At 45.4% G+C, this 27,573-nt stretch overlaps 1 protein-coding gene across 1 annotated transcript in view; it reads right to left on the bottom strand.

Annotated features, from left to right (window-relative positions):
• Positions 1–26,812, bottom strand: part of PKP2 (plakophilin 2) — a 79,723-nt gene extending 52,911 nt beyond the window's left edge. The window contains exons 1-3 of the mRNA XM_005311871.5: positions 26,269–26,812; positions 4,243–4,355; positions 302–1,011 (exon numbers count right to left, since the gene is read on the bottom strand). Coding sequence (XP_005311928.2) covers positions 302–1,011; positions 4,243–4,355; positions 26,269–26,485 — 1,040 coding nt within the window. The 5' untranslated portion in view covers positions 26,486–26,812. The remainder of the gene's footprint in view (positions 1–301; positions 1,012–4,242; positions 4,356–26,268) is intronic.
• Positions 26,813–27,573: the final 761 nt, after the last annotated feature.

Genomic DNA, 27,573 nt, shown 5'->3' with positions numbered 1-27,573 from the left:
CTTTTTGGCACTATAGTATATATAGTTAACAATAATAGTAATAAGAATAATAATAATTTTTCCTTCTTCCTTCCATTCATCCAAAATAAGAGTCCAAAAAGAAATCATAAATTCACTCTTCCACACGGAAATATTTTAGATTGAGTCGGCTGTTGGGCAACTGGCCAGAAATGCATTTATTCTTTGTGAACTGATGGACTGGGATAATTTCTTTTTTTTACTGGGAAACACGTGGGGTACAAAATCCATATGAAAACTTCCAGGTATTTGTGAACTGGAGGAGATTTAGAGTCAGACTTACCCTAGCTGAGATACACTGGAGCCTGCTTTTCCCATGTGTAAGGGAACATTTTCTGCTGCTGCTGCTGCCACAGCAGCAGTCATTGCCATCCTTTTCCCACCTGTTTCAGCAGTAGCACTGGTCACTGCAGCTGTCTGGGAAGTTTCCCTCATGGGTTGTGCGCTTCTGAAGTTACTTTGTTGCCAGCTGGACTTCAGAAACTCCCTGCTCTGCAATCCAATTTGGGAAGCAATGGGTGATCTGACTTGTCCCACACCACTACCTGTAGTCGGGTAGTTCTCTTTCTCTAAGAGGTTGGTCATACTGCGACTGAATCCAGCTTGTGGGTACATAGATACAGTTGGGCTGGTGGCAGCACTGTCAAAGACTGTGTCATTAAAAGGTCCTCTATGGAACTGGGTTTGATAAGTTTGCTCTCTGATTGAAGAATCATGATTACCATGACCAACAATCTCAGAGCGAGCATATCTTGTTGGAACAATAACACTGGATCTCATCCTATCACTATGCCTTGGAATGAATCCAACTTGGTTTCCCCTGTTGTAGCGGAAATCACTGTATACATATGCCAGCTTCTCAGGACCTTTCTGGGGAGAAACTTCTAATCTCTTCAGAGGCTGCCTTTGATTCCTCTCTTCCATTGTCTTGTATGAATTATATTGTGTGGTTGTATTCCCCCAGCCATTTCTGTAAGTGATTGGTGAGTTCACCTGTACAAAAGAAGCAAAGAGGGACAAAAGTCACCAGAAGAACAGAGCTTTTTTGTTTTCTTAAGTATCAGAGGGGTAGCCATGTTAGTCTGAATCTGTAAAAAGCAACAGAGGGTCCTGTGGCACCTTTAAGACTAATAGACGTATTGGAGCATAAGCTTTCATGGGTGAATGCCCACTTCATCCTCCCCTCCCCCCCCCCCCGCGTCTGATGAAGTGGGCATTCACCCACGAAAGCTTATGCTCCAATACTTCTGTTAGTCTTAAAGATGCCACAGGACCCTCTTTTGTTTTCTTAATTATTCTTTTATAATTTGGGTGGATAAAATTTTTTGCCAGTTGCTAGTAGAATAGTACAGTAACTCCTCACTTAAAGTCATTCCAGTTAACGTTGTTTCATTGTTAACGTTGCTGATCAATTACAGAACATGCTCGTTTAAAGTTGCGCAATGCTCCCTTATAACGTTGTTTGGCAGCCGCCTGGTTTGTCCACTGCTTGCAGAAAGAGCAGCCTGTTGGAGCTAGTTGGTGGGGACTTGGAACCAGGGTGGACCGGCAGCCCCCCTATCAGCTCCCTACCCCCCTAAGTTCCCTGTGCGGTAGCCACACAGCAGGCTATCAATTGCCGGCAGTTCAGCTGTCCCTTCTCCCACTGCCATGTGCTGCTCCTGCCCTCTGCCTTGGAGCTGCTCCCAGAGACTCCTGCTTGCTGTGTGCGCACGCATGGGGGGATGACGACAATGAGGGGGGCTAATGTCAGGGTGTCTGCCATGCCGTCTCCCCTCCCTCCATTTGTGCTGCCTTGGAGAATGTGAGGCTACATTAATAACAATGTGTTAACCCTTGAGGGCTCAGCTGAGTGCAAGTTTATCATTTAGCAGTAAGACAGTCCCTGGAAAATATCCCACCCTCTGACTCCACCACCTCAACCAAGCTTCACAATCATCATTGTGGTGTATGGTATTATAAGTTTTAAACAAACAATTTACTGTGCGTGTATGTATGTATATATATATATATTAGTCTTTTGTCTGGTGAAAAAAATTTCCCTGGAACTTAACCCCCACATTTACATTAATTCTTATGAGGAAATTGGATTTGCTTAAAATTGCATTTTTCAGGAACATAACTACAATGTTAAGCGAGGAGTTACAGTATAATAAAATGAGAACTTCAATCAAAGATGCAGATGACAATGGGTTTTTTTTTTGCACTTCTTCATTAACCTCCCAGTGAAACGAGGAGGGAGTGCATTCTAGTGTTTAGGAGCCCAGGACTAGGAGTCAAGACTTCAAGATAGTGGCAGAGCAGGGACTAGAACCCAGAGTGTTATCCTGAGCAAGTCACTAAATTGCTAGATATTCAAAAAGACCTCTACATGCTGGGTTCATCTCCGTTTTTAGGTATTCAGATTGACACACTCAGGGCTTGATTTTCAAAGATACTGAATACCAACATCTCCAGCTGAAGTTAAACGTCTGCAAAGGATCGGAGACCCTCAGACAGATGAAAGAGGCTATGTCAGCAAAGAGCATTAACAATGATATTCTAGTCAGGTTTGTACATGCCGTCAGCTTATCTGACCTTGCATTGGAGCAGTGATGAACAGCTTTTCTGGTACCAATGGGCATATTGGCAATTTGTCATAATCCCTAAACCGCACCTCATTTACATGCACGTGCATTAAAAAGTTAAGGTGAATTATAAATTTAGGGTGGAGGCCATAGCATCTAGGGGCCAGACTGCAAACTTCTTACTCTCACTGGTGAGGAGCTCCTCACAGGGATAGTCTCAATAATGGGAATGCTCACCAGTGGAAGGAAGGGGTGCACAATCTAGCCGTCGGATTGGGTCAGGCTCATAGGGTTGGTTGCATTTGTTATTGAAGAGAGGTACATATTTAGAGGCACTGGAGGGAACTGCAAGGGGGAAAAGGATGCTTCATTTCAGGAGTCACAGTCCCACACTGTGGTACAGGGAGGCTGCAAGGCATTCTCCCATACCATCCACTCTCCCGGGTTCTTCCATTTCTACCATCAAAATGATGACATTTTGCTGAGGTTCCTGTGTTACCTCTAGTTCCTGCTTTCAGTGCTCCCTCCTTTCTAGAGAGGACACTATTCATTCTGTAATGTGAAGTAAAACCCATTTCAAATATTTTCTAATTGGGTGGTGTGAGAGCATAAGGGTGGCAGTGAGGCAAGTGCAGTTATGTAATTGGTTGTGAGGGTGTCTGAAAAGGGTAAATAGATACATTCAGAAAACAGAGATTGTAATTAAAACTGGGTCCTACTTAATTAACCAGGAAGCACAGGTTCAGCCTAAGTGGTCTACTTCCTTTGTTGAGGGCGATGTTAGTCCTCTGGGACACAAAAACAAGAATAGTACTCACATTGACTTACACAAGACCAAAAGATCTAGCATTTGAAATAGGGATTAGGCTCCTCACAGGTGGAGATGTTATACATGTGCCTTTACACATTTCTGTCTCAGATCTGAATTGCTTCATACAGTAAATAATAATTATTTCTGTTCATGGGTATGTGGTGCTTTTAAAGCTCCAGGTTTCCACTAACCCTATATGACAAGGAGTCTGGTGGCACCTTAAAGACTAACAGATATATTTGGGCATAAGCTTTCGTGAGTAAAAACCTCACTTCAAGAAGTGAGGTTTTTACTCACGAAAGCTTATGCCCAAATATATCTGTTAGTCTTTAAGGTGCCACCAGACTCCTTGTTGTTTTTGTAGATACAGACTAACACGGCTACCCCCTGATACTTGACACCTATATGACAAGGACACCCCAGCAGAAATTCTTGCATTTTGCAAGGTTTAAAGCAGTGGTGGGCAACCTGCCGCCCATGGCGAGCCAACAGACAGTTTGTTTACATTTGCGTGGTCGCCTGCAGCTCCCAGTGGCCACGGTTCGCCGGCCAATGGGAGCTACGAGAAGCGGTGTGGGCTGGCCACTGCTTCCCACAGCTCCCATTGGCTGGGAACAGCGAACCGCGGCCACAAGGAGCTGCGCAAAAGTAAATAAACTGTCTGGTAGCCAGTGAGTGGATTACCCTGATGGGCCACAGATTGTAATCTCTTTAAACCAGTGATTGGCAATGCGAACATTTAACATGATAGAAAAAAAAAAAAATCTAGCCACTGTTTGTGGCAGCAAACAAAGTCATGAATTTGCATTTCTACATATTTTCAGTTATTGCCTACATTTTCCTCACCTGGAAAGATGCAGAATATGTGACTCCATGTGGAGGTCTTGAAACAAAACAATTATCGACTGTGTCCAGGTTATAAACATGTTCTGGAACACTGATGGCCCGATGGAGACTGCCTGTAATTGAAACAAAACTAACGTAAGTCCAGTCTTAAGGAAACACTATTTTATAACAAAAGGACAATATATGCCCAGCCTATGATGCTAATAACATGAATATTACTTGGAGACTGAACAAGGAGAAATGGAAAAGGTGTTAGGTATTCGCTGTATTATATTCAGGTAATGGATAAGCAATGTTCTCTGATAGCAATAGGTCATTTTTTCAGTCTCTCATATTATAGATATTTAAATATTAGATAATTTTTACCTCTTAGCTTTCTTATGGGGCCAGAGGCCAAAACAACTACTTCATAAAAATATTTTAATAACAGCAAGTGAGAATTTTTAGAAACATCCTATGTTCTGATGGATGATTGACTAAAGTAACAAAAAGGGATTACATTAATATAGCTTCTAGCAATGAATGGATACTCTAAGGCACATTTTCCAACTAAAGAACAATTGTTTTCCATGATAACCCAAAATATGCATACAGAGTTACAATTTTAAAATCAGGGTCTGAAGCACACACAAAATATGCTAGCAGCAGGGCTGGCCTTACCATGAGGTGAACTGAGATGGCTACCTCAGGTGCCAGACTGTGGAGGTGCACCACTAGGACCCAGAGTGTAGAAAATTGTGTCTGCTGCTGGTGCATATGTATTATCTCTGCTCTAGATGCACAGAGATGGTGGAGTGCTGTGCTGGAGGAAGGAGGGCACAAGAGACATAACAGGCAGGCAGAAGAAAAGGTGAGAGGGAATAACAGAAAGCAGCAGGAGCTGCAGGGAGAGAGGAGGTGGAGCCTCTTATGTACCTCTCTAGCACCCCCAGGAGCCTGGACTGATTAACACCAGCTTCTCAGGGAGCTTCCTGTTTCCTGCTGCTTCCCTGGACCCACTTGAGGAGAACAGGCAGTTAACTGAAATACTAAGGCCTGGTCTACACTACGAGTTTAGGTCGACTTTAGTAGCGTTAAATCGAATTAAGCCTGGACACGTCCACACGACGAAGCCCTTTCTTTCGACTTAAAGGGTCCTTTAAACCGGTTTCTTTACACCACCTCCGACGAGGGGATTAGCGATAAAATCGGCCTGTGCGGGTCGGAATTGGGGTAGTGTGGACGGAATTCGACGTTACTGGCCTCCGGGAGATATCCCAGAGTGCTTCATTGTGACCGCTCTGGACAGCACTCTCAACTCAGATGCACTGACCAGGTAGACAGGAAAAGACCCGCGAACGTTTGAATTTCATTTCCTGTTTGCTCAGCGTGGAGAGCACAGGTGACCACGCAGAGCTCATCAGCACAGGTAACCGTGATGGAGTCCCAGGATCGCAAAAGAGCTCCAGCATGGACCGAACGGGAGGTACGGGATCTGCTCGCCATATGGGGAGATGAATCAGTGCTAGCTGAACTCCGTAGCAGTAAAAGAAATGTATTAGAAAAGGTCTCCAAGGCCATGAAGGACCGAGGCCATAACAGGGACACACAGCAGTGCCGCGTGAAAATTAAGGAGCTACGGCAAGCCTACCACAAAGCCAGAGAAGCAAACGGAAGGTCTGGGGCAGAGCCGCAAACTTGCCGCTTCTACGCGGAGCTGCATGCCATTCTAGCCACCACTACCCCAACCGTGTGCTATGACTCCGTCAATGGAGAAACACACAGGGAAGACGGTTCGGGGAACGAGGAAGACGAGGATGGAGGTACTGTAGGTAGCTCACAGCAGCAAGGAAGCGGAGAAACTGGTTTCCCCAACAGCCAGGATATGTTTGTGACCCTGGACCTGGAACCAGTAACCCCTGAACTCACCCAAGACCCTCAGGGCACACAGGAGACCTCTGGTGAGTGTACCTTTGTAAATATTTGTAAACATTACACATGGTTTAAAAGCAAGCGTGTTTAATGATTAATTTGCCCTGGCAATCGCGGCCAGTACATCTACTGGAAAAGTCTGTTAACGTGTATGGGGATGGAGCGGAAATCCTCCAGGGACATCTCCAGAAAGCTCTCCTTCATGTACTCCAGGCCAGTAGCACGTAGTCTGGAATCATTGCATAACAAAGCATGGCAGCGTATGGTCCCGGTGTTTGCTGGCATGCAGACAATATCCATTCCTTATCTCTCTTTGTTATCCTCAGGAGAGTGATATCATTCACGGTCACATGGTTGAAATGGGGTGATTTTATTAAGGGGACATTCAGAGGTGCCCGTTCCTGCTCTTCTGAACAGAAATGTTCCCCGCTGTTAACCACAGGGGGAGGGGTGAAGTGATCATCCCAGAGAATCGTGTGTGTGTGTGGGGGGGGTGGTTTACTTGGGTTTGTGCCGCATGTTAACCGGGAAACCGCAGCCCCTCCTTTTACATTGAAAACCCATTTTAAATGGCCAACCCAATTCCTCCTGGATATGGGAAATGCGCTGCTGTTTGAAACCTTTCCCGCATGTTAAGAAGGTTAAAAAAGCCAAAACACTGTGGCCTACCATGGCTGCCTGCAAGCCGAAATATGTTGCCTGGGGCACTGCATGAGTGATCTCTCATACCAAACCGGCAGGCAGAGGAAAAATGCGACCTTGTAATGAAAGAGTGTACCCATTGTTCTCTAAAATGTGTCTTTTTTAACCACCTCTCCCTTCTCCTCCACCAGCTGCAAATGTTTCTCCTTCGCAGAGGCTAGTGAACATTAGAAAGAGAAAACGTAGGACGATATGTTCACGGAGCTGCAGATGTCCTCCCACGCTGATAGAGCACAGCAGAATGCGTGGGGGCAGTCAATGTCGGACATGAGAAAAGCACAATATGAACGAGAGGAGAGGTGGCGGGCTGAATGGCGGGATGAAAAGAGCAAGTGGCGGGCTGAAGACGATAGGTGGCGTCAGCTTGCAGACAGACGGCAAGAGTCAATGCTCCGTCTGCTGGAGCATCAAACTGATATGCTCGAGCGTATGGTTGAGCTGCAGGAAAGGCAGCAGGAGCAGAGACCGCCGCTACAGCCCCTGTTTAACCAACAGCCCTCCTCCCCAAGTTCCATAGCCTCCTCACCCAGACGCCCAAGAACACGGTGGGGGGGCCTCCGGCCACCCAGTCACTCCACCCCAGATGATCGCCCAAGCATCAGAAGGCTGGCCTTCAATAAGAGTTAAAGTTTTAAAATGCAGTGTGTCCTTTTCCATCCCTCCTCCCCCACCCATCCCAGGCTACCTTGGCAATTATCCCCCTACTTCTGTGAGGAACTAATAAAGAATGCATGAATGTGAAAAAAACAATGACTTTATTGCCTCTGCAAGCGGTGCTCGAATTGGGGAGGGGAGGTTGGGGTGAGGTGGTTGGTTTACAGGGAAGTAGAGTGAACCGGGTCGGGGGGGTGGGGGTGGGGGGTTGGAGGGTTCATCAAGGAGAGACGAACAGAAGTTTCACACAGTAGCCTGGCCAGTCACAAAACTCGTTTTCAAAGCTTCTCTGATGCGCACCGCGCCCTGCTGTGCTCCTCTAACCGCCCTGGTGTCTGGCTGCGCGTAATCAGCGGCCAGGCGAGTTGCCTCAACCTCCCACCCCGCCATAAAGGTCTCCCCCTTACTCTCACAGATATTGTGGAGCGCACAGCAAGCAGCAATAACAATGGGGATATTCTTTTCGCTGAGGTCTGAGCGAGTCAGTAAGCTGCGCCAGCGCACTTTTAAACGTCCAAATGCACATTCCACCACCATTCAGCACTTGCTCAGCCTGTAGTTGAACAGGTCCTGACTACTGTCCAGGCTGCCTGTGTACGGCTTCATGAGCCATGGCATTAAGGGGTAGGCTGGGTCCCCAAGGATCACGATAGGCATTTCAACATCCCCAACTGTTACTTTCTGGTCCGGGAAGAAAGTCCCTTCCTCCAGCTTTCGAAACAGACCAGAGTTCCTGAAGACGCGAGCATCATGTACCTTTCCCGGCCATCCCACGTTGATGTTGGTGAAACGTCCCTTGTGATCCACCAGGGCTTGCAGCAGCATTGAAAAGTACCCCTTGCGGTTTACGTAGTCGGTGGCTTGGTGCTCCGGTGACAAGATAGGGATATGGGTTCTGTCTATGGCCCCACCACAGTTTGGGAATCCCATTTCAGCAAAACCATCCACTATTGCCTGCACGTTGCCCAGAGTCACTACCGTTGCTATCACCAGGTCTTTCATTGCCCTGGCAAATTTGATCACAGCAGCCCCCACCGTAGATTTGCCCACTCCAAATTGATTCCCAACTGACCGGTAGCTGTCTGGCGTTGCAAGCTTCCACAGGGCTATCGCCACTCGCTTCTCAACTGTGAGGGCTGCTCTCATCTTGGTATCCTGGTGTTTCAGGGCAGGGGAAAGCAAGTCACAAAGTTCCATGAAAGTGGCCTTACGCATTCGAAAGTTTCGCAGCCACTGGGAATCGTCCCACACCTGCAGCACGATGCGGTCCCACCAGTCTGTGCTTGTTTCCCGGGCCCAGAATCGACGTTCCACGCCATGAACCTGCCCCAGTGACACCATGATTTCCACATTGCTGGGGCCTGTGCTCCATGATCCCAGTGCTAGCTATGGCGCCTGGTCAGAAAAAAGGCGCGAAACTAGTATCTGACGGACTAGGGGAAGGAGGGAGGGCGGGCCGAGTGATGACATGGCGTACAGGTACAGGGAATTAAAATCAAGAAAGGTGGCTGTGCATCAGGGAGAAACACAAACAACTGTCACACAGAATGGTCCCCCCAAAGATTAAACTGAAAACCCTGGGCTTAGCAGGCCGTTGATTTCACGGAGGAAGGGGAAGCAAATGAATATAGAACAAATCTATTTTTTACATCTTAAGCTGGCAGCCGACGGTGCAGCATGAGTGATAGCCTCTGCAGTACGATGACGATGGATACCAGTCGTAATATACCATCGTCTACCAAAAGGCAAGGGGCTGCTGCTGTGTAGCAATGCAGCCCCACGTCTGCCAGCCCCACGTCGGGCGATCTGGGTGCTGGCAGACAATACTGGGCAATTGGCAGAAAATAGTATACTACGACTGATAGCCATCATCATCGAGACAGTAGCATGTCTGCCCAGGTGCCCATGATTGACAGCCACTGCAGTATGACGACGACGGATACCAGTCATAATATACCATCTTCTACCAAAGGGCAAGGGGCTGGTGCAATGCAGCCCTACGGCTGCCAGCCCCACGGCTGCCAGCCCCACGGCTATTACTCATGCTACACCGTCTACCGCCAAAAGGCAGTTAGCAGCTGCTGCTGTGTAGCAATGCAGTCCCACGTCTGCCGGCACCCAGAGGACATATGGTGACGGTGAGCTCAGCTGAGCTGAGCGGGCTCCATGCTTGCCGTGGTATGTTGTCTGCACAGGTAACCCAGGTAAAAAGGCGCGAATCTATTGTCTGCCGTTGCTGTGACGGAGGGGGAGGGGCCTGACGACATGTACCCAGAACCTCCCGCGACACTGTTTTGCATCATCCGGGCATTGGGATCTCAACCCAGAATTCAAAGGGGCGGCGGAGACTGCGGGAACTGTGGGATAGCTACCCATAGTGCAATGCTCCGGAAGTCGACGCTAGCCTCGGTACTGTGGACGCGGTCCGCCGACTAGAGCACTTAGAGCATTTTATGTGGGGACACACACAATCGGCTGTATACAACCGATTTCTATAAAACCGGCTTCTATAAATTCGAACTAATTTCGTAGTGTAGACATACCCTAAGAGCCAGTTAGACCCTTAAGACACTGATATCTTGCCTCACTCAGGCCCTGCTACCAGCCTGCTTATTTGTCCCCTTCAATTGAGTGTTGAGAGCCACTATAGCTGGCACAGAACAGCAGTCATGAGTGAAAGAAGAAAACGCCCCTCTGGAGCAGCATTTAGAAGAAAGAAAGAAAGAAAAGGAAGCTTTTCTAAGCAGGAAGGAGCTCTCCTGAGATACATAGACACAAATGTTCATGGTGAGCCTTCCAGCCCCAGTGAGGATGTGAGTGGTGAGGAGATGCCTGATCTTCCAGTTAGTCAGAGTGCAGGTGACCTGCCAGCTACTGCAGCATCCATATCTCCATCTGAAACGGATGTAACCATGCACATTCCTGAAGAAAAGTGTAGATCAGAGAAGAGTGTGGTGGAGGCGCAAGAAACAGCTGCTGCTGAGTTTAGTTATTTAAGTCTAGATGATCCAGGACTGTGAACCCACTTGAGCAATAGCCTGAGGGACTTCCTTGTACTGCATGGGCCACAGCAAGTGAAAAACTTCATGTTCCCCAAAGACAATGAAAATAGAAGTTTCCATCCAACACATTACTGGCATGAAATCCCCAATGGTGACAAAGTGGAGAGGCCATGGTTTATGTACTCAAAAACCCAGAATGCTGCATACTGTTTTCGTTGCAAATTCTTCCAGTTTAATGTTCCAGCCACATTGGGTTCTACAGGAACAAAGGACTGGAAAAAGCTGGCTAGAAATCTGACGTGTCATGAGAAGGCAGCAAATCACCGGAGAGCATTCCATAGGTGCAAAGAGCTTGAGATGAGACTAAGGTTAAAGGGCACCATAGATGATCAGCATCAAGAGAAGATTGCTTCAGAGTCTCTTTACCGGCAAAATGTTCTGAAAAGGCTCATTGCCATTGTGAGAATGCTTGCTACCCAAAACCTAGCACTGCGTGGCACTTCAGATCAGCTGCATATGCCAAACAATGGAAACTTCCTTAAAACTGTGGAGCTGATGGCGGAGTTTGATGCAGTACTCCAGGAGCATTTAAGAAGAGTCACCACCCAAGAAATGTACACACACCACTACCTTGGAAAAACAATTCAAAATGAGGTCATACAGTTACTGGCAACAAAAGTCAAACAGAAGATTGTGGCAGATCTGAAGTCAGCAAGATATTACTCCGTTATTCTGGACTGCACACCTGACATCAGCCATACGGAACAAATGACTTTAATGGTGCGTTTTGTAACAACAGAACCTAGTGAAAATCTCCCTGCAATGGTGACTGTCAGAGAGCATTTTCTAGAATTTATTGACATTGATGATACTACAGGAGCTGGTGTGACAAATGTGCTTCTTAAAAAGCTGGAAGGTACAGGAATTGCAATAGCGGACATGAGAGGTCAGGGCTACAATAATGGTGCCAACATGAGAGGAAAGAACAGAGGAGTGCAGACATGGATCCAAGATTAAACCCTCGAGCTTTTTTTGTCCCATGCAGTTCTCATTCACTGAGCTTGGTGGTCAGTGATGCAGCGTCAGCTTCTAGTGAGGCTGCTGAATTTTTTAATGTAATTCAAAGCATCTATGTATTTTTCTCTGCATCAACTCACCGATGGCAAATTTTGAAGCAACATCTGGGAACATCCTCTCTGATACTGAAACCACCGAGTGCCACATGATGGGAAAGTCAAATGGAGGCGATAAAGCCTATCAAACACCAAATTGAGAAGATAGATGATGCCATAGTTGCCATTATGGAGGATAATGCTATGACAGGAACTGTTCGTGGGAGAACAGTGGCAGAGGGAAATGGAATCACCAGAAACATACATAACTTCAAATTTCTGTGTGGCTTAGTGTTGTGGCATGACATATTGTTTGAAATAAATGTTGTAAGCCAGAGACTCCAAGGTGTTGATCTTGATATATCTGGAGCAATGGAACAACTGGACAAAGCAAAGTCATACCTACAGTCTTACCGGTCAGTTGAGGGATTTCAAAATGTCTGAAGAGTGCACAGAAATTGGCAGAGGAACTTCACACTGAAGCTATTTTCCCACCCATTCAAGAATACAAGGGTCATTGAAGAAGACGACATTTTGATTACGAGGCACAGATAATCCCATAAGAGACCCCAAACAACAATTCAAAGTTGAATTCTTTAACCAGGTGCTAGATTGTGCAATACAGTCAGTTAAAGAACCTTTCATGCAGCACAAGGAACACAGCAGTATATTTGAGTTGTTGTATGATATTCCAAAACTCCTCACTATACCTGAAGAAGACCTACACCAGCAATGCAGGCCACTAGAGACACATGATGACATGCGCGATATTGATGCAAGTGATTTAGGTGATGAACTGAAAGCCCTTTCAAGATACATTTCAGCAGGATCAACTCCAAAGGCTGTTCTGGAATATAGGTGCACTAATAAGATGACCAACCTCTTTCCAAATGCTTTTGTTGCTCTGCGCATACTTTTAACACTTCCTGTAACAGTTGCCAGTGGAGAACGCAGCTTCTCCAAGATGAAGTTAATAAAAACACATCTACGCTCCACAATGACACAGGAGAGGCTGGTCAGCCTTGCAACCATCTCAAAGCATGAGCTGGCCCAGACTGTGGACCTTCAGGAAACAGTTCAAATCTTTGCAACCAAGAAGGCACTAAAAGCATCACTTCGATTATTCAAGCAGATAAAAATGCCAGTGTTTACTATGCAGACAAGAAAAGTTACATAACTTTCAAATGCCTGAACAGCAAAGTGTTACTTAAAATTTTTGAATAAGGCATTTTAAGTTGTTAGTTCTCCTATATTGGAGTAGGTAGCAGAGCAGTACCATGAGAGGAGAAGAACAGGAAGAAGGCAGAATTGAGATCTTCGACCGCCCCGGTTGTCGGCGTATTTCGGGGGCGAGACCTTCTGCCGCCTAGGGTGACAAAAAAGCTGGCAGTGCTTCTGCTAGCAGGGCTGAAAACAGAAAATTGCAGATGGAAATTCTTGCAAAAATGCATGCTCATGTGTCAATGCTATTCCTTGTACATATATTGCAGGGGCAATTTTGACAAGAGCTTTGAAAAATGCAGCACACATGGTATATATAATCTGCACTGCCTACTTGCCTAGCTCAACGGTTGAGGTTTCTTTTTCCTTAGGCTCTAATCTAGTGGTAACATACATATTGGAGCAGGCAGTGCTTCATTAATCACTTGAGTTCTGCACGCAGAGTGCAGTAAGAGGCCATGAGCAAATTCTATTTATTATGGAGACATATGGCGTAAGACCCTCAGAGAGGAAAGGGGGTTAATAACGGTCCCAATCCATGCCTGAAAGGTTAAGTAATCCTACAGAAAGTGTGGGAGGTATGCTGTACTGTCTCTCTCAGGTTTTATCCAAAGTCTAGCACTGAAGGTGAAACTGTGACTCACTGTTATTGCCTTGGTTACAATCAGATTCTTTGTTTTAATTTAACATTTTTTCAGGTTGTGAGTCTATAATTAATATAATGCTTCCTAAAGGTAAAGTCCCTTGTTTAAAACAAACAAAACAAAACAAAACAAAAACACACAACAGAATACTTTTTGACTATGTAACAGGTGTTGTTATTATTAAATTATTGTTCCCAAGAATCCACTGGCTATGACTAACTGCAAATACTGTTATACACATAAAATATAGAGGTGTTTCAAGGGGTAAAGTAAAAGTCAAAATCTCATGAAGGATATGACTGAAGCATAATTGCAGTAGTTTATATGGATAGAAAACTAGTCTTCAACAATGGAGAACCCAGAGCAGGGGTCTGCAACCTTTCAAAGAAGAAGAGACCTTTTTTTGTTTTTGTCTTTGACCAAAATATTTTGAGAGCCACATCACACGCAAAGCTACTCGTAGAGTTACGATTTATCAACTAATAATAATTGAACATATTAAAGTTATTACTACTCACCAATACTTTTAATGCGACTTCTGCCATTTGAATTTGAAAATAAACAGGAGGGGGCTCCGGGCTGGAGCAAGGGATTGGGGTGCAGGAGGTGGTGTGGGGTCTGGGAGGGAGTTTGGGTGCAGGAGGAGGTTCTGACCTGGGCAGGGGGTTGGGGTGCAAGGTGTAGACTCTGGCCGGTAGGTGCTTACCACAGGTGGCTCCTGGCCAGCGGCGCAGCAGGGCTCTGGCCCCATGCTGCTCCCGGAAGCAGCCGGCTGCTGGCATGTCTCTGCGTGCCCCCGGTGGAGGGGGAGTGGGAGTGGGGAGGCAGCTCTGCGTGCTGCTCCTGCCCCCAGTACTGTTCTCACAGCTCCCATTGGCCGGGAATCGGCCAATGGGAACTGCAGGGGTGTGCTTGCGGGCGCAGGCAGCGCACGGAGACTTACTGCTTCCCTCCCCCCAACGGTGTGCAGAAATGTGCCAGCAGCTTTTGGGAGCAGCGTGGAGCCAGAGCCCTGCTGCGCTGCTGGCCGGGAGCCACCTGTGGTAAGCACCTCCCAGCCAGAGCCTGCACTCTCTCAAAAAATGGCTGCCTGCAAAGGGGCAGCCAAAGAGTCGTATGTGGCTCCAGAGCTGCAGCTTGCCGACCCCTGACCTAGAGCAACTGACTGGTCACATCACTTTGATCCAAAAGGCAGTTTGACCTCGAATACCAGAAGGAACACAACTAAAGAACTACATGGTTAACTGAGCCAAAACTGGATGAAATTTGCATCTTTAAAACTCTAGGGGGCGGATTTACGAAGATACTTGGGTGCCTAAAGTTACAAACCTAGTGGGATTGGCAAAAACAAACACCCATTGACTTTCAATGGGAGTTAAGCATCTAACTTGCTTAGGTGCTTTTAGGCATCTAAATACCTTTGTGAATCTGGACCTGGGTAACTATTTTGAGGCGGTCAAAGGATGTGGCAAAAATGAAACAGACCAAGAGGCTGAAAAAGGATTATGTCATGGAGCGGTTATGGATTTTCATTGGAATGTAACAGTGTAAGGATAAATCAGAACCTATGTATACTACTGAAAAGCATTTAAAGATGTTGGGCCAAATTCAGTCATATGTGCCAGCTGCATTGCTCTGTCACTTTAAGTCTGTGTGTGTCTTTTATATCAGGCAAGGGATACCTAAGTATTTGACCAAGTGGTGCCAGCGATGTCTGGTTTGCTCTACAAACACGTGCACTGTGGTTATTCTGCCTACCACTGCGCGATACCATCTGAGACCCCCACCTGTTCATATAGTTTGTTTAATTTATAGACTTTTTATATCACACATCGTTGTCCTGTCCCAAGGCCCCAGTAGTACTAAGATGTAATTTACTGGTGTAACTCCTTCAGCAATTATAAATGTTTTTGAAGCCGAGCAGTATTACTTCTCCACTCAAAGAACTGCTATTTATTTATTCCTTAAAAATACATATATTTGCAATCATGCTGTGTCATTAGACCACTTTCTGTTTGCCCAGTGCTTTATGGTTGGGGTATTTATAAGGAGATCTAGACTGGAGACCCAACTCAGCTTGACATTCAATAGGACTTGGGGACTTACCTTCCTTAGATTCCTTTGAAAATCCCAGGCTATGGGTCTATATTAGGGTTACCATATGTCCATTTTTTCCTGGACATGTCCGGCTTTTTGGTAATCAAATCCCCGTCTGGGGGGGGGGGAATTGCCAAAAAGCTGAACATGTCCGGGAAAATACCGGCCGGGCATTTCCCCTCCTGCGGCTGCTCTGCTCCTCCCCTGACTCTTCGGCTCTGTTTAAGAGCCGAGCTGCCCGAGCGCTACCGGCTTCGGGCAGCCCCCGTGCCTCCGGACCCCAGCCGCCAGCCGGGCACTTCTCCCGGGCTCCAGCTGCTGTTAGGCCCCCAAAATCAGAAGATTGGCTTAAAAAACTATGAGATTTAACAAAAAACGTAAATGAAGTCTGGGTGCTCCGTATTTGCCTTCTGGTTTTTGAGCCTTTAGGCCAGGGTGGGTCTCAGGACGGACAAGCAGGGCACACTCCTGACTTTAGGGATCAGATTTTAAGGCTTTTTTCTGCAACTAGGGTGCCAGAAGCTTAATCTCAGCTTTCATTTTAACAAAAAGGCTTACATAATCACAGGACTCCAGAAGCTGGTGCTTTAAAAAAAGCCACCAATCACCACTAGACTTGTGATAAAATCACGAGAATTAGCAACACATCTTCTGTAATGAAAAGGGAGTCTTGAAGAGTCTGAGTGGACTCTGGGAAAAGCTCCCACCCATCTTGTGAGTGTTTCTCCTCCAGCCCTTGTTGATCCCTTGGACGTTGTACCAGAGTTTTTCCTGTGTCCAGAAAGGCTTCAAGTGCTTTGAATTCCTCCCAATAATCCTGGGTCATGGATGGTAGCCTGTCTGCAGCTTGCAGCCAAAGTCCACCTATCTACTACCCAACCTCTAAGTCACAGTGACAATAGGACAAATCTGGGTGTAACTGAGACAGCACAAAACACGAATGGGACAGTCAGTCTGTAAAGACTCAGTGAGCACCAAATGCCTCAAACGCTGTGTGTGCTCACATCTCAATTATGAGGTTCTTTACCATCTGTACCTGTATTTGGATAGCTACCACAAAAACCTCGTGGAGCCAAGAAACCCAGCAGGTCTCAATATAATCACACCCCAGGTAGTCAGAGTCCATTAGTGGTCATGATCTTCTCATATTGATATGGTTTCCTCACCTCATGAAGCTCTGTTTGCACCCCCTCCGCCCCGAGTGGGCGAAAGTGTCCCCTACAGGTACCCTTCAGAGTTCTGGGTTCCTGCTTTCTTTCTTCTCCTATCTAATTTAATATTCAAACATTCATGAAATGCGGAAGCACTTACATTTGTACCATATTGTATCAGCCCTTCTCAGAATCACAGATGCTTGAGATAAAGAGTCATCCAGATCATTCAGTCCATCTCCCTGCCAATGGAGGAGTGATCCCTACAGTATATTTCCTAATGTTTTATACTTTACATTTGTCCAGGCTGGAACAGTTGCACAATTTCTCATAGTTTAAGAAAAACAAAAAGCCTTTATTGTTTAGGAAGAAGTAGCAAGGAATTTAACAGGAAAAAATATGAATGGAAGTCTTCAGCAAATGTTCCTTCTACCCAACGCCTCTCTCTACAATGATTTTAAAAGGGAATGATTTTCTTTGATTTTAAAATGTGAGATTGAGTATGATCCAACTTCTACTGAAACATCTACTCAACCTAGAAGAGAGAAAATCAGCTAAAAGCAAGGGAGAAAAATCCCATTAAGACCTATACAAATGAAGAAACGTAAGGGAGACATAAAAGGGGACCTAATCCATAACTGGCCTACACCCAAAACTGTCCTCCAAAATCTCAGAAGCTTTATAGGTCTATTCCTCATAAAACTGAATGCGACTCCTTCAGTCGAATTAATTATATAGTCAGGGCCCTTTTTGATAAGCTATGGTGCCAGATTCTGCTTTTCTACCCATCAATAAAATAGTTAAAGATATAAAAGGGTGTGGACTTTGGTCAATTCTAGAGGAATGGAATTGCCAGAAACAGAATTAAGTAGCCAGTAAAGACACATCAACGAGATCCAGATTGGTGAAAAGGAGAAATAGAAATATTATGGGTTCTAATCTCGTGAAGAGCACATGAAATCGCCACTACTGTTAAATTACACATGTGAACTGAAGGGAGGAATTCCAGACCCATTATTGCATAACATTTTGATACTGCTATCTCTCTTTGTGATGATAACAGATTCTGTTTTGCAGTGAGACCAAGTGGCAGAGAGTTTATTGATGTAGACAATCAATTTTCATTTGACTGCTTTAGGGCTCAATTTTATTTCTTTCTGACCAAACTTTTAAAGCTACAGCAACTGGTTCAACAGTAGCTGGAACTAATGCCACTTACTATATTTAATAATAATATAATAATTTGACAATGGAGATTGTTTATTGGTATTGATCACTGACCAGGTGTTTTTCTTTTAAAATAGAACTGAAACAGCACTTAATTTTAATCGTATAGCAACTGGAGTAATTCTCATTTCAAGACTAACTATTTTTTTCAATAAATAAAAAGGCACATATTTCAAGATGGATCTGAACTTCTAACAAGAAAAAAGAAGCAGAAAAACTAAATTAAAACCCACAACAACAAAATACTTTCAGACTTCTTTATGCATTATGAAACAGCAAAAAAGGGCACAAACCCAATCTATTTCTCTTTGTTAAGGCTGAGCTGGAACAATTAGTCTGGTGCCTTTTATAGAAAATATACTGTTTGATGCTATACTCCTTGCACACCCAGAACTTCCAGTTCAGTCAATGGAAATCATTAGGGCACAGGGACTATAGGATCAGGCCCTTTGCAGTACCTATAACAATTTTTGAGAAGTCGTCTGCTTCAGAGATAAAATGTGCTATTTATTATGCATTTTGATGTGCTGAATTCAACTATGACAATTAAAACAACTGATTGGCTACTGTTTCTAAGATATTTACGTTTTTACATTTTATGTCAATGTATATTGTGTATATAGTAGAGTTTTAATCATAAATTGTAAACCTAGGTCTTTTCATGTGTTTATGGTTGCTTTACATGATAATATTTCACCTGTCCTGTTTATGTAACACTTTAAAAATCAGCAAAAGGGTTATATAAATAAAATTTATGATGAAACAAAAGGCAAAAAACTATTATGTACACCTGGACTTCAACAATTTCCACCCCACCATCAACCTCAGCCTGGACCAGTCCACACAAGAGATCCACTTCCTGGACACTACAGTACAAATAAGTGATGGTCACATAAACACCACCCTATACCGGAAACCTACTGACCGCTATACATACCTACATGCCTCCAGCTTCCATCCAAGACACATCACATGATCCATTGTCTACAGCCAAGCCCTAATATACAACTGAATTTGCTCCAACCCCTCAGACAGAGACAAACACCTACAAGATCTTTATCAAGCATACGTAAAACTACAGTACCCACCTGGGGAAGTGAGGAAACAGATTGACAGAGCAAGACAGGTACCCAGAAATCACCTACTACAGGACAGGCCCAACAAGGACAATAACAGAACACCACTGGCCATCACATACAGCCCCCAGCTAAAACCTCTCCAGCGCATTATCCACGATCTACAACCTATCCTGGAAAATGATCACTCACTCTCACAGACCTTGGCAGGCAGGCCAGTCCTCGCTTACAGACAACCCCCCAACCTGAAGCAAATACCAGCAACTACACACCACACCACAGAAACACCAACCCAGGAACCTATTCCTGTAGCAAACCTCGTTGCCTACTCTGTCCCCATATCTACTCTGGCAACAGCATCAGAGGACCCAACCACATCAGCCACACCATCAAGGGCTCATTCACCTGCACATCCACTAATGTCATATATGCCATCATGTGCCAGCAATGCCCCTCTGCCATGTACATTGGCCAAACCGGACAGCCCCTCCGCAAAAGAATAAATGGACACAAATCGGACATCAGAAATGGTAACATACATAAGCCAGTAAGTGAACACTTCAATCTCTCTGGTCATTCTATTACAGATTTAAAAGTCACTATCATTGAACAAAAAAACTTCAGAAACAGACTTCAAAGAGAAACAGCAGAACTAAAATTCATTTGCAAATTCAACACCATTAATCTGGGCTTGAATAGGGACTGGGAGTGGCTGGCTCATTACAGAAGCAGCTTTTCCTCTCCTGGAATTGACACCTCCTCATCTATTATTGGGAGTGAACTACATCCACCCTGATTGAATTGGCCCTGTCAACACTGGTTCTCCACTTGCGAAGTAACTCCCTGCTCTTCATGTGTCAGTATATAATGCCTGCATCTGTAACTTTCACTCTATGCATCCGAAGAAGTGAGGTTTTTACTCACGAAAGCTTATGCCCAAATAAATCTGTTAGTCTTTAAGGTGCCACCAGACTCCTTGTTGTTTTTATTATGTACATAGTTTAGTTCTATTCAGTGTCTACTCGGTGCTTCTTGGCTTGTCTCTTGTATTCATTAAATGGAGCATCTCTTGTCACTGTCCAGCAATAGTCTGCAAGTATTGATGGGCTCCATTTGCCCTGATAGCATTTCTCCATTGTTGCAATGTCCTGTGAAATCGCTCGCCGTGCTCGTCCCTCACTGCTCCGCAGTTCGGTGGAAAAAAATCTAGATGAGAGTGCAAAAAACGTATCTTTAGTGACATGTTGCAACCAAGGCTTTTGTATGCCTTGAGGAGGTTTTCCACCAACAACCTGTAGTTGTCTGCCTTGTTGTTTCCGAGAAAATTTATTGCCACTAACTGGAAGGCTTTCCATGCCGTCTTTTCCTTACCACGCAGTGCATGGTCAAATGCATCATCTCAAAGAAGTTCACGAATCTGAGGACCAACAAAGACACCTTCCTTTATCTTAGCTTCACTTAACCTTGGAAATTTTCCACAGAGGTACTTGAAAGCTGCTTGTGTTTTGTCAATGGCCTTGACAAAGTTCTTCATCAGACCCAGCTTGATGTGTAAGGGTGGTAACAAAATCTTCCTTGATTCAACAAGTGGTGGATGCTGAACACTTTTCCTCCCAGGCTCCAATGATTGTCGAAGTGGCCAATCTTTCTTGATGTAGTGGGAATCTCTTGCACGACTATTCCATTTGTAGAGAAAACCAGCAGTACTTTGGGTATCCAGTCTGCAGACCAAGCAGGAGAGCAACAACCTTCAAATCGCCACAAAGCTGCCACTGATGTTGGTCATAGTTTATGCACCTCAAAAGTTGTTTCATGTTGTCAAAGGTTTCCTTCATATGGACTGCATGACCAACTGGAATTGATGGCAAAACATTGCCATTATGCAGTAAAACAGCTTTAAGACTCATCTTCGATGAATCAATGAACAGTCTCCACTCATCTGGATCGTGAACGATGTTGAGGGCTGCCATCACACCATCGATGTTGTTGCAGGCTACAAGATCACCTTCCACGAAGAAGAATGGGACAAGATCCTTTTGACGGTCACGGAACATGGAAACCCTAACATCACCTGCCAGGAGATTCCACTGCTGTAGTCTGGAGCCCAATAGCTCTGCCTTACTCTTGGGTAGTTCCAAATCCCTGACAAGGTCATTCAGTTCACCTTGTGTTATGAGGTGTGGTTCAGAGGAGGAGGATGGGAGAAAATGTGGGTCCTGTGACATTGATGGTTCAGGACCAGAAGTTTCATCCTCTTCCTCGTCTGACTCAAGTGAGAATGATTCTGGTGCATCAGGAACCGGCAGTCCTTCTCCGTGGGGTACTGGGCGTATAGCTGATGGAATGTTTGGATAATGCACAGTCCACTTTTTCTTCTTTGACACACCTTTCCCAACTGGAGGCACCATGCAGAAGTAACAATTGCTGGTATGATCTGTTGGCTCTCTCCAAATCATTGGCACTGCAAAAGGCAGAGATTTCCTTTTCCTGTTCAACCACTGGCGAAGATTTGTTGCACAAGTGTTGCAGCATATGTGTGGGGCCCACCTCTTGTCCTGATCTCCAGTTTTGCAGCCAAAATAAAGGTGATAGGCTTTCTTAACCATAGTGGTTATACTGCGCTTTTGTGATGCAAAAGTCACTTCACCACAAACATAGCAGAAGTTATCTGCACTGTTCACACAAGTACGAGGCATCTCTCCTCATTTTGGCTAAACAGAAATGTGTCCCTTTGCAAAATCAAACACTGACAAATAAGAGAGCACGACACTGTATGATTTCTAGAGCTGATATAGGGCAATTTGTTCAGCAGAGTGATGTAAGCTTTGTTATGATTGCATCATCCATGACTTCTAGGAATAACATGATGCAATTCATATCATGTATGATGCAATACCAGCTTCAGATTGCATCATTCATTGTTTTGCCTAAAAAGCAAGTACTGTCCAAACCCAGTCATAGATTTATTCATAGATCCAGTCAAAGATGTATTTTAGTCATTTCTGGTTTAAATTGAGATCCCTTCCCTTTATAACTCACTTATCCTCCGCCATTCTCAAGTCAAGGGTCGTATATACTGACCCAATAGCATATCTTGAAAACTAGAGCCAATCAACAATTTTAAGCATCATTTTCGTTCTCAGTGACCCAGAATTAGTAAAGTTTGACTACATTTATTTCAGAAGCATTTTGGCTATAGAGCATTGATTCCTCTTTATACATGCAGAAACAAGTGCTTATGTGCTTGCCTAACTTTAAGTGTGTGAATAGTCCAGTTATGCGTATGCTTAAATGGCTTGCTGAACTGGGTCTGAAATGCTTACTAATGGGGCATTTATATCAGAGGGGATTGAGCATTCTCCTTTTGAAGTGCATGAGAGTTTTCCCATTGACTTTAAGGGGTGCAGGATTAGGCACTTGGTGTATATTTAGCCAGTGGTGTCAAAGCAAAGTTTGAAAGGCTTTATAATTCAGGAAGATGGACATTTTTTTCATCTAAAATAGTAGCAAATCTCTGTGGAGGGGGCTTACCTAAGTATAAACATTAATATGAAGCAAATCCAGTTTTCTTGGGTCTTTCTGTGTTTTGAGTTGGAAATAACCGAAAGAAGTGTGATAAATTGAGCACAGGTACATATTAGGAAAAAGAACTGTTGTTAAAGTCCTTAGTGCCATAACTAGTGCACATATCACAGGCATTTTATATATAGGCTTCTTGTTTCTGAAGCCTATTTAAGAAAAATTATTGGCATTTCAAAAATACAAAATGTCTGCAATACTTGAATTTCAAATAAACAAAGTAAATAAATAAATAAAAAAAACCCAAATATCCCAAATCCATCAGAATTGCAAACACCCTGAAGAGGAATTAGAGAAAGTAGTAGGTCTGGAGCTGTCTTTCAGAGTTTTTTGGGTGTGTTGACATTTGCATTGTCCTAACCCATCCTCATTTGTCAGCTTCTGTTTAAAGAAGCACTTTTCAAAGTCTCAACTCTACTGTTAGCCATAAAATAAAGTAAAATAAAAATGCATTTCAACAGAACAAATGGCAATTGTTAAAATCTTTGGAAGCTTCTTTTATATTCAAGCTCACAAACTGAGAATTTACATATAAACTGTATTCTGTCTAGAGCTACTGAGCACTTGATTGTGAAACCAAGGGTACGTAATTTTGATGGATGTCTTGCAAACTTTTTTAACAAAGGTACAGTTGTGACTGCATCCCATTCATTTTTAGTGAATTTTTTTAAGCTGGAAGCCACCAATAGCACTAGATCAGAATTATTATTATTATTTTTTTGCTGGGGACAAGAGAGCTAGATGAATTATATTTATCCATAAGAGGTACTTTATCTCATATTTTTATGAGAACAAAAAGATGATAGCTTCCATACTTAAAACTCAGCTTAAGACTCTTCACATAAATGGAGCAGACTATAATAAAGAGTGAGTCAATATTTCTCATCTTTTTACTTAAAAAAACAGGATTAAAGCTTTCATGGTTGATCCTTATATCCTCAGCTTTTTGGATGCCTCTGTTTTAAAATAAAAACATATTTCCAACACCAATTAATACTAATATAGAGGCATATTATAAGAAGAGCTGAAGGCACCCATCTCTCAGTGCTTTAGGCCATGTGGTGTGCAAAGAGTGTGGCTGCATGAATCCAACCCACAGGTCAGAGACTCCTAAAGGCAGGGATTGATACCCTTTTATTTAATTATAAAGCACTATGCACAACAATGCCTATATCAGGGATCAGCGACCTTTGGCACGCGGTCCATCAGGGAAATCCACTGGCAGGCTGGGGTTGTTTACCTGCAGTGTCCGCAGGTTTGGCCGATTGCAGCTCCTACTGGCCATGGTTCGCCATTTCAGGCCAATGGGGGCTGTAGGAAGCCACGTGGGCCGAGGGATGTGCTGGCCACCACTTCCCGCAGCCCCCATTGGCCTGGGAATGGCAAACCGCGGCCCGTGGGAGCTGCGATCGGCCGAACCTGGGGATGCTGCAGGTAACAAACTACCCCAGCCCACCAGTGGATTTCCCTCGGGCCGGGTGCCAAAGGTTGCTGATCCCTGTTCTATGGTATTATTGTTTCCATGTCTCCTAATAACTCCTTTCCCATGTATATTTTATTATGCCTCTCCTTTGTTTATTTTATGTTTGTAGCCTGAAGGCAGGCAAGACATTTTCTTTATTTCTTTCCATTTTCTTTAGCAAATAGGGACAGTTAGAAAAAATAATTAAAAGAGGATTAACACACACACACTGAAATGGTTACAGGGTGGAGGAGGAAGAGACATGATTCTTCTTCCACCCTGTGGTAAACCAGGAGTAACTCAGCTGAAGTCAATGGAGGTATACTACTGTGAAAATACTGTAGCAAGAGAGGAAAATCAGGGCTAATTTATTTAATCAGAAAGGAAAGAGAGAGAGAGCATTAAAGAAAAAAGAAGAGACACAGTGACAGCTATGATCTTATGGTAAATACTGTAAGAGGCAGGAAAGTCCCATTAGATCATCTCAAGGCCATTTCCCTGAGGAAGACAACAAGGAGTCCGGTGGCACCTTAAAGACTAACAGATTTATTTGGGCATAAGCTTTCATGGGTAAAAACCTCACTTCAGATGCACAGAGTGAAAGTTACAGATGCAGGCATTATGTACTGACACATGGAGAGCAGGGAGTTACTTCACAAGTGGAGAACCAGTGTTGACAGGGCCAATTCAATCAGGGTGGATGTAGTTCACTCCCAATAATAGATGAGGAGGTGTCAATTCCAGGAGAGGAAAAGCTGCTTCTGTAATGAGCCAGCCACTCCCAGTCCTTATTCAAGTGCAGATTAATGGTGTTAAATTTGCAAATGAATTTTAGTTCTGCTGTTTCTCTTTGAAGTCTGTTTCTGAAGTTTTTTTGTTCAATGATAGTGACTTTTAAATCTGTAATAGAATGATCAGGGAGATTGAAGTGTTCACTTACTGGCTTTTGTATGTTACCATTCCTGATGTCCGATTTGTGTCCATTTATTCTTTTGCGGAGGGACTGTCCGGTTTGGCCAATGTACATGGCAGAGGGGCATTGCTGGCACATGATGGCATATATAACATTAGTAGATGTGCAGGTGAATGAGCCCTTGATGGTGTGGCTGATGTGGTTGGGTCCTCTGATGGTGTCGCCAGAGGAGATATGGGGACAGAGTAGGCAATGAGGTTTGCTACAGGGATTGGTTCCTGGGTTGGTGTTTCCGTGGTGTGGTGTGCAGGCCAGTCCTCGCTTACAGACAACCCCCCAACCTGAAGCAAATACTCACCAGCAACTACACACCACACCACAGAAACACGGCTACCCCCTGATACTTGATTTCCCGGAGGGCCACTGCAGTTTACAAACACTAAGATAGAGAACATAACCGATACTGAGCTTAATCAAAATGCCCACAATCTTCAAAAGCACGGATAGAGCATAAATCCCCCTGACTTTCAGATCAAGATTGTCAAGTATCAGAGGGGTAGCCGTGTTAGTCTGAATCTGTAAAAAGCAGAGGGTCCTGTGGCACCTTTAAGACTAACAGAAGTATTGGGAGCATAAGCTTTCGTGGGTAAGAACCTCACTTCTTCAGATGCTTGCAAGCTTACCCACGAAAGCTTATGCTCCCAATACTTCTGTTAGTCTTAAAGGTGCCACAGGACCCTCTGTTGCTTAAATTAAGATTGCACTCCTAAATTGTTTAGGCACTCCTGGTTACATTTGTATAGCGACAATTTCAACTGGAGACCTGACACACAGTTGAAAGAAGCCAGAAAAATGGAGAACCTCACAGCTGGTCTTAGCATAACAGTCCATAAGGAGGAAGACAGGCAGAATGGTTTGAAGGGGGATAGGGGGTGGGAAGAGGTTGTAAGGGAAACATTTGACTCCTGGAGTGAATGATTCAAACTTTTGCGTGGGTAAGATGGAAACACAGAGAGTCATGGAATATCAGAGTCACCTTCGGCAGGAGCCTTCCTACAGGATAAGGCTGCCTTGTGAGAGAACTGCAAAGAAGAAAGCAAAATGTACCAGAGACTATTGGTATTAATCTTGGTAAGGGGGAGGGAGGAAGAATCAGAAGAACAAGGAGAATGAGGAAGAAAAGAAAGGGAAGGGGGGTGGTGAGGAAAGCAAAAGGGAGAGTCACGGGGGGGGGGGGGGGGGACGACGTGATCGGGCCCTGCTTGGGGCACTCACCATTTGACAAGGAGCCTTTACTTTTCCTGGACAGCGTTTGCTTGACCTGCTGCTGGATGCGGAGACTTTTCTCCGTCCCGTTGCGGTTGCCCAAGAGCTTCAGCCTGGCCTCGGAGGGCAAAGCCAGGGTGGAACTGTCCAGCTCCTGCAGGGTCTGGTGGCTCAGGACGGTACGGATGTAGCTGCGGTCGGCGGCAGAGGAGTCCGGGGTGCCCATGGTCCAGCTGGGGGAAGAAGCTCCAGCGGAGGCTGCGGTGGAGCCTGCTCCCTACGGTCCCTGGCTGAGCAGCCGCCGCCGCCCAGCTCCAGCGCCCAGTGCAGGAGGGACGGGGCTGGGCAGCCCGTGGCTCTGCCACGCCCTCCCCGCAGCGCAGGTAGCAGCTGGCTGCCAGGATCCTGCCGCCCCAGGGGCAGGAGGGAGCCGCGCCCCCTGCTCCGCCCCCAGCCTGGCGATGGGAGCAGGGAGGCGCGCACCTTCCCTCCCGCCGCTCCGGGGGCAGGGCTCCTGGACTTCCGCGGCGTGGGCGCGGCCCCCTCCGAGCCCACACGCCCAGCCGGCCTCGCCCTGCGTTCGCTCACTGGCAACTCGGCGTGGCAGGAAGGGGGCGGGGCGGATCAGTTACCCTTTTACTGCAGCGCCCGCGGGGAAAGGGCGCTAGGCGGGGCGGGCTGAGCCTCTGGCGAAGGAGGGAGTCCGTGGGCACAAGGATCCGGCTGGGCAGGGCTCAGGCAGCGCTTTATAGCAGGGGTCGGGACAGAGCAACTTTGCCATGAGCTTTGGTCAGGGCCGAAAGGAGACTCCTCCAAACAAAGCGTGTAGGTAAACTAGGGTGATCAACTTTCCTACTGCGGAAAAACCACCCAACACCCCTGCCCTGCCCCGCTCCATCGCTCTCCCCCACCCTCGCTCATTTGCCCTGGCTGGGCAGGGGGTTGGGGTTTGGGAGGGGGTGAGGCCAGAAATGAGGGGTTCAGGGTGGGGCTCTGGGCTGGGGCAGGAAGTTGGGTGCAGGGGTGAGTGAGGGCTCCAGCTGGCGGTGTGGGCTAGGGGGCATAGAGTGTGGGAGGGGGCTCGGGTCTGATACAGGGGTTGGGAGAGGGTACAGGCTCTGAGGTGGGGCCAGAAATGAGGGGTTCAGGGGGGTCTCTGGGCAGGGCCGGCTTTAGGAAGTGCGGGGCCCAATTCGAACATTTTCGGCGGGGCCCTGGCAGGGGTGACTAACAAAAAAAAAAAAAAAAAAAAAAAAAAAGCCCTGTGAAAAAAGCCCTTTCATTTCTTCCATGTATTATTTACTTTCCATAACT

This window comes from Chrysemys picta, chromosome 1, assembly GCF_011386835.1.
Source record: "Chrysemys picta bellii isolate R12L10 chromosome 1, ASM1138683v2, whole genome shotgun sequence".
Lineage (NCBI taxonomy): Eukaryota > Metazoa > Chordata > Testudines > Emydidae > Chrysemys > Chrysemys picta.
Note: the sequence above shows the minus strand (reverse complement) of the source record. Positions and strands in the feature narration are given on the sequence as shown.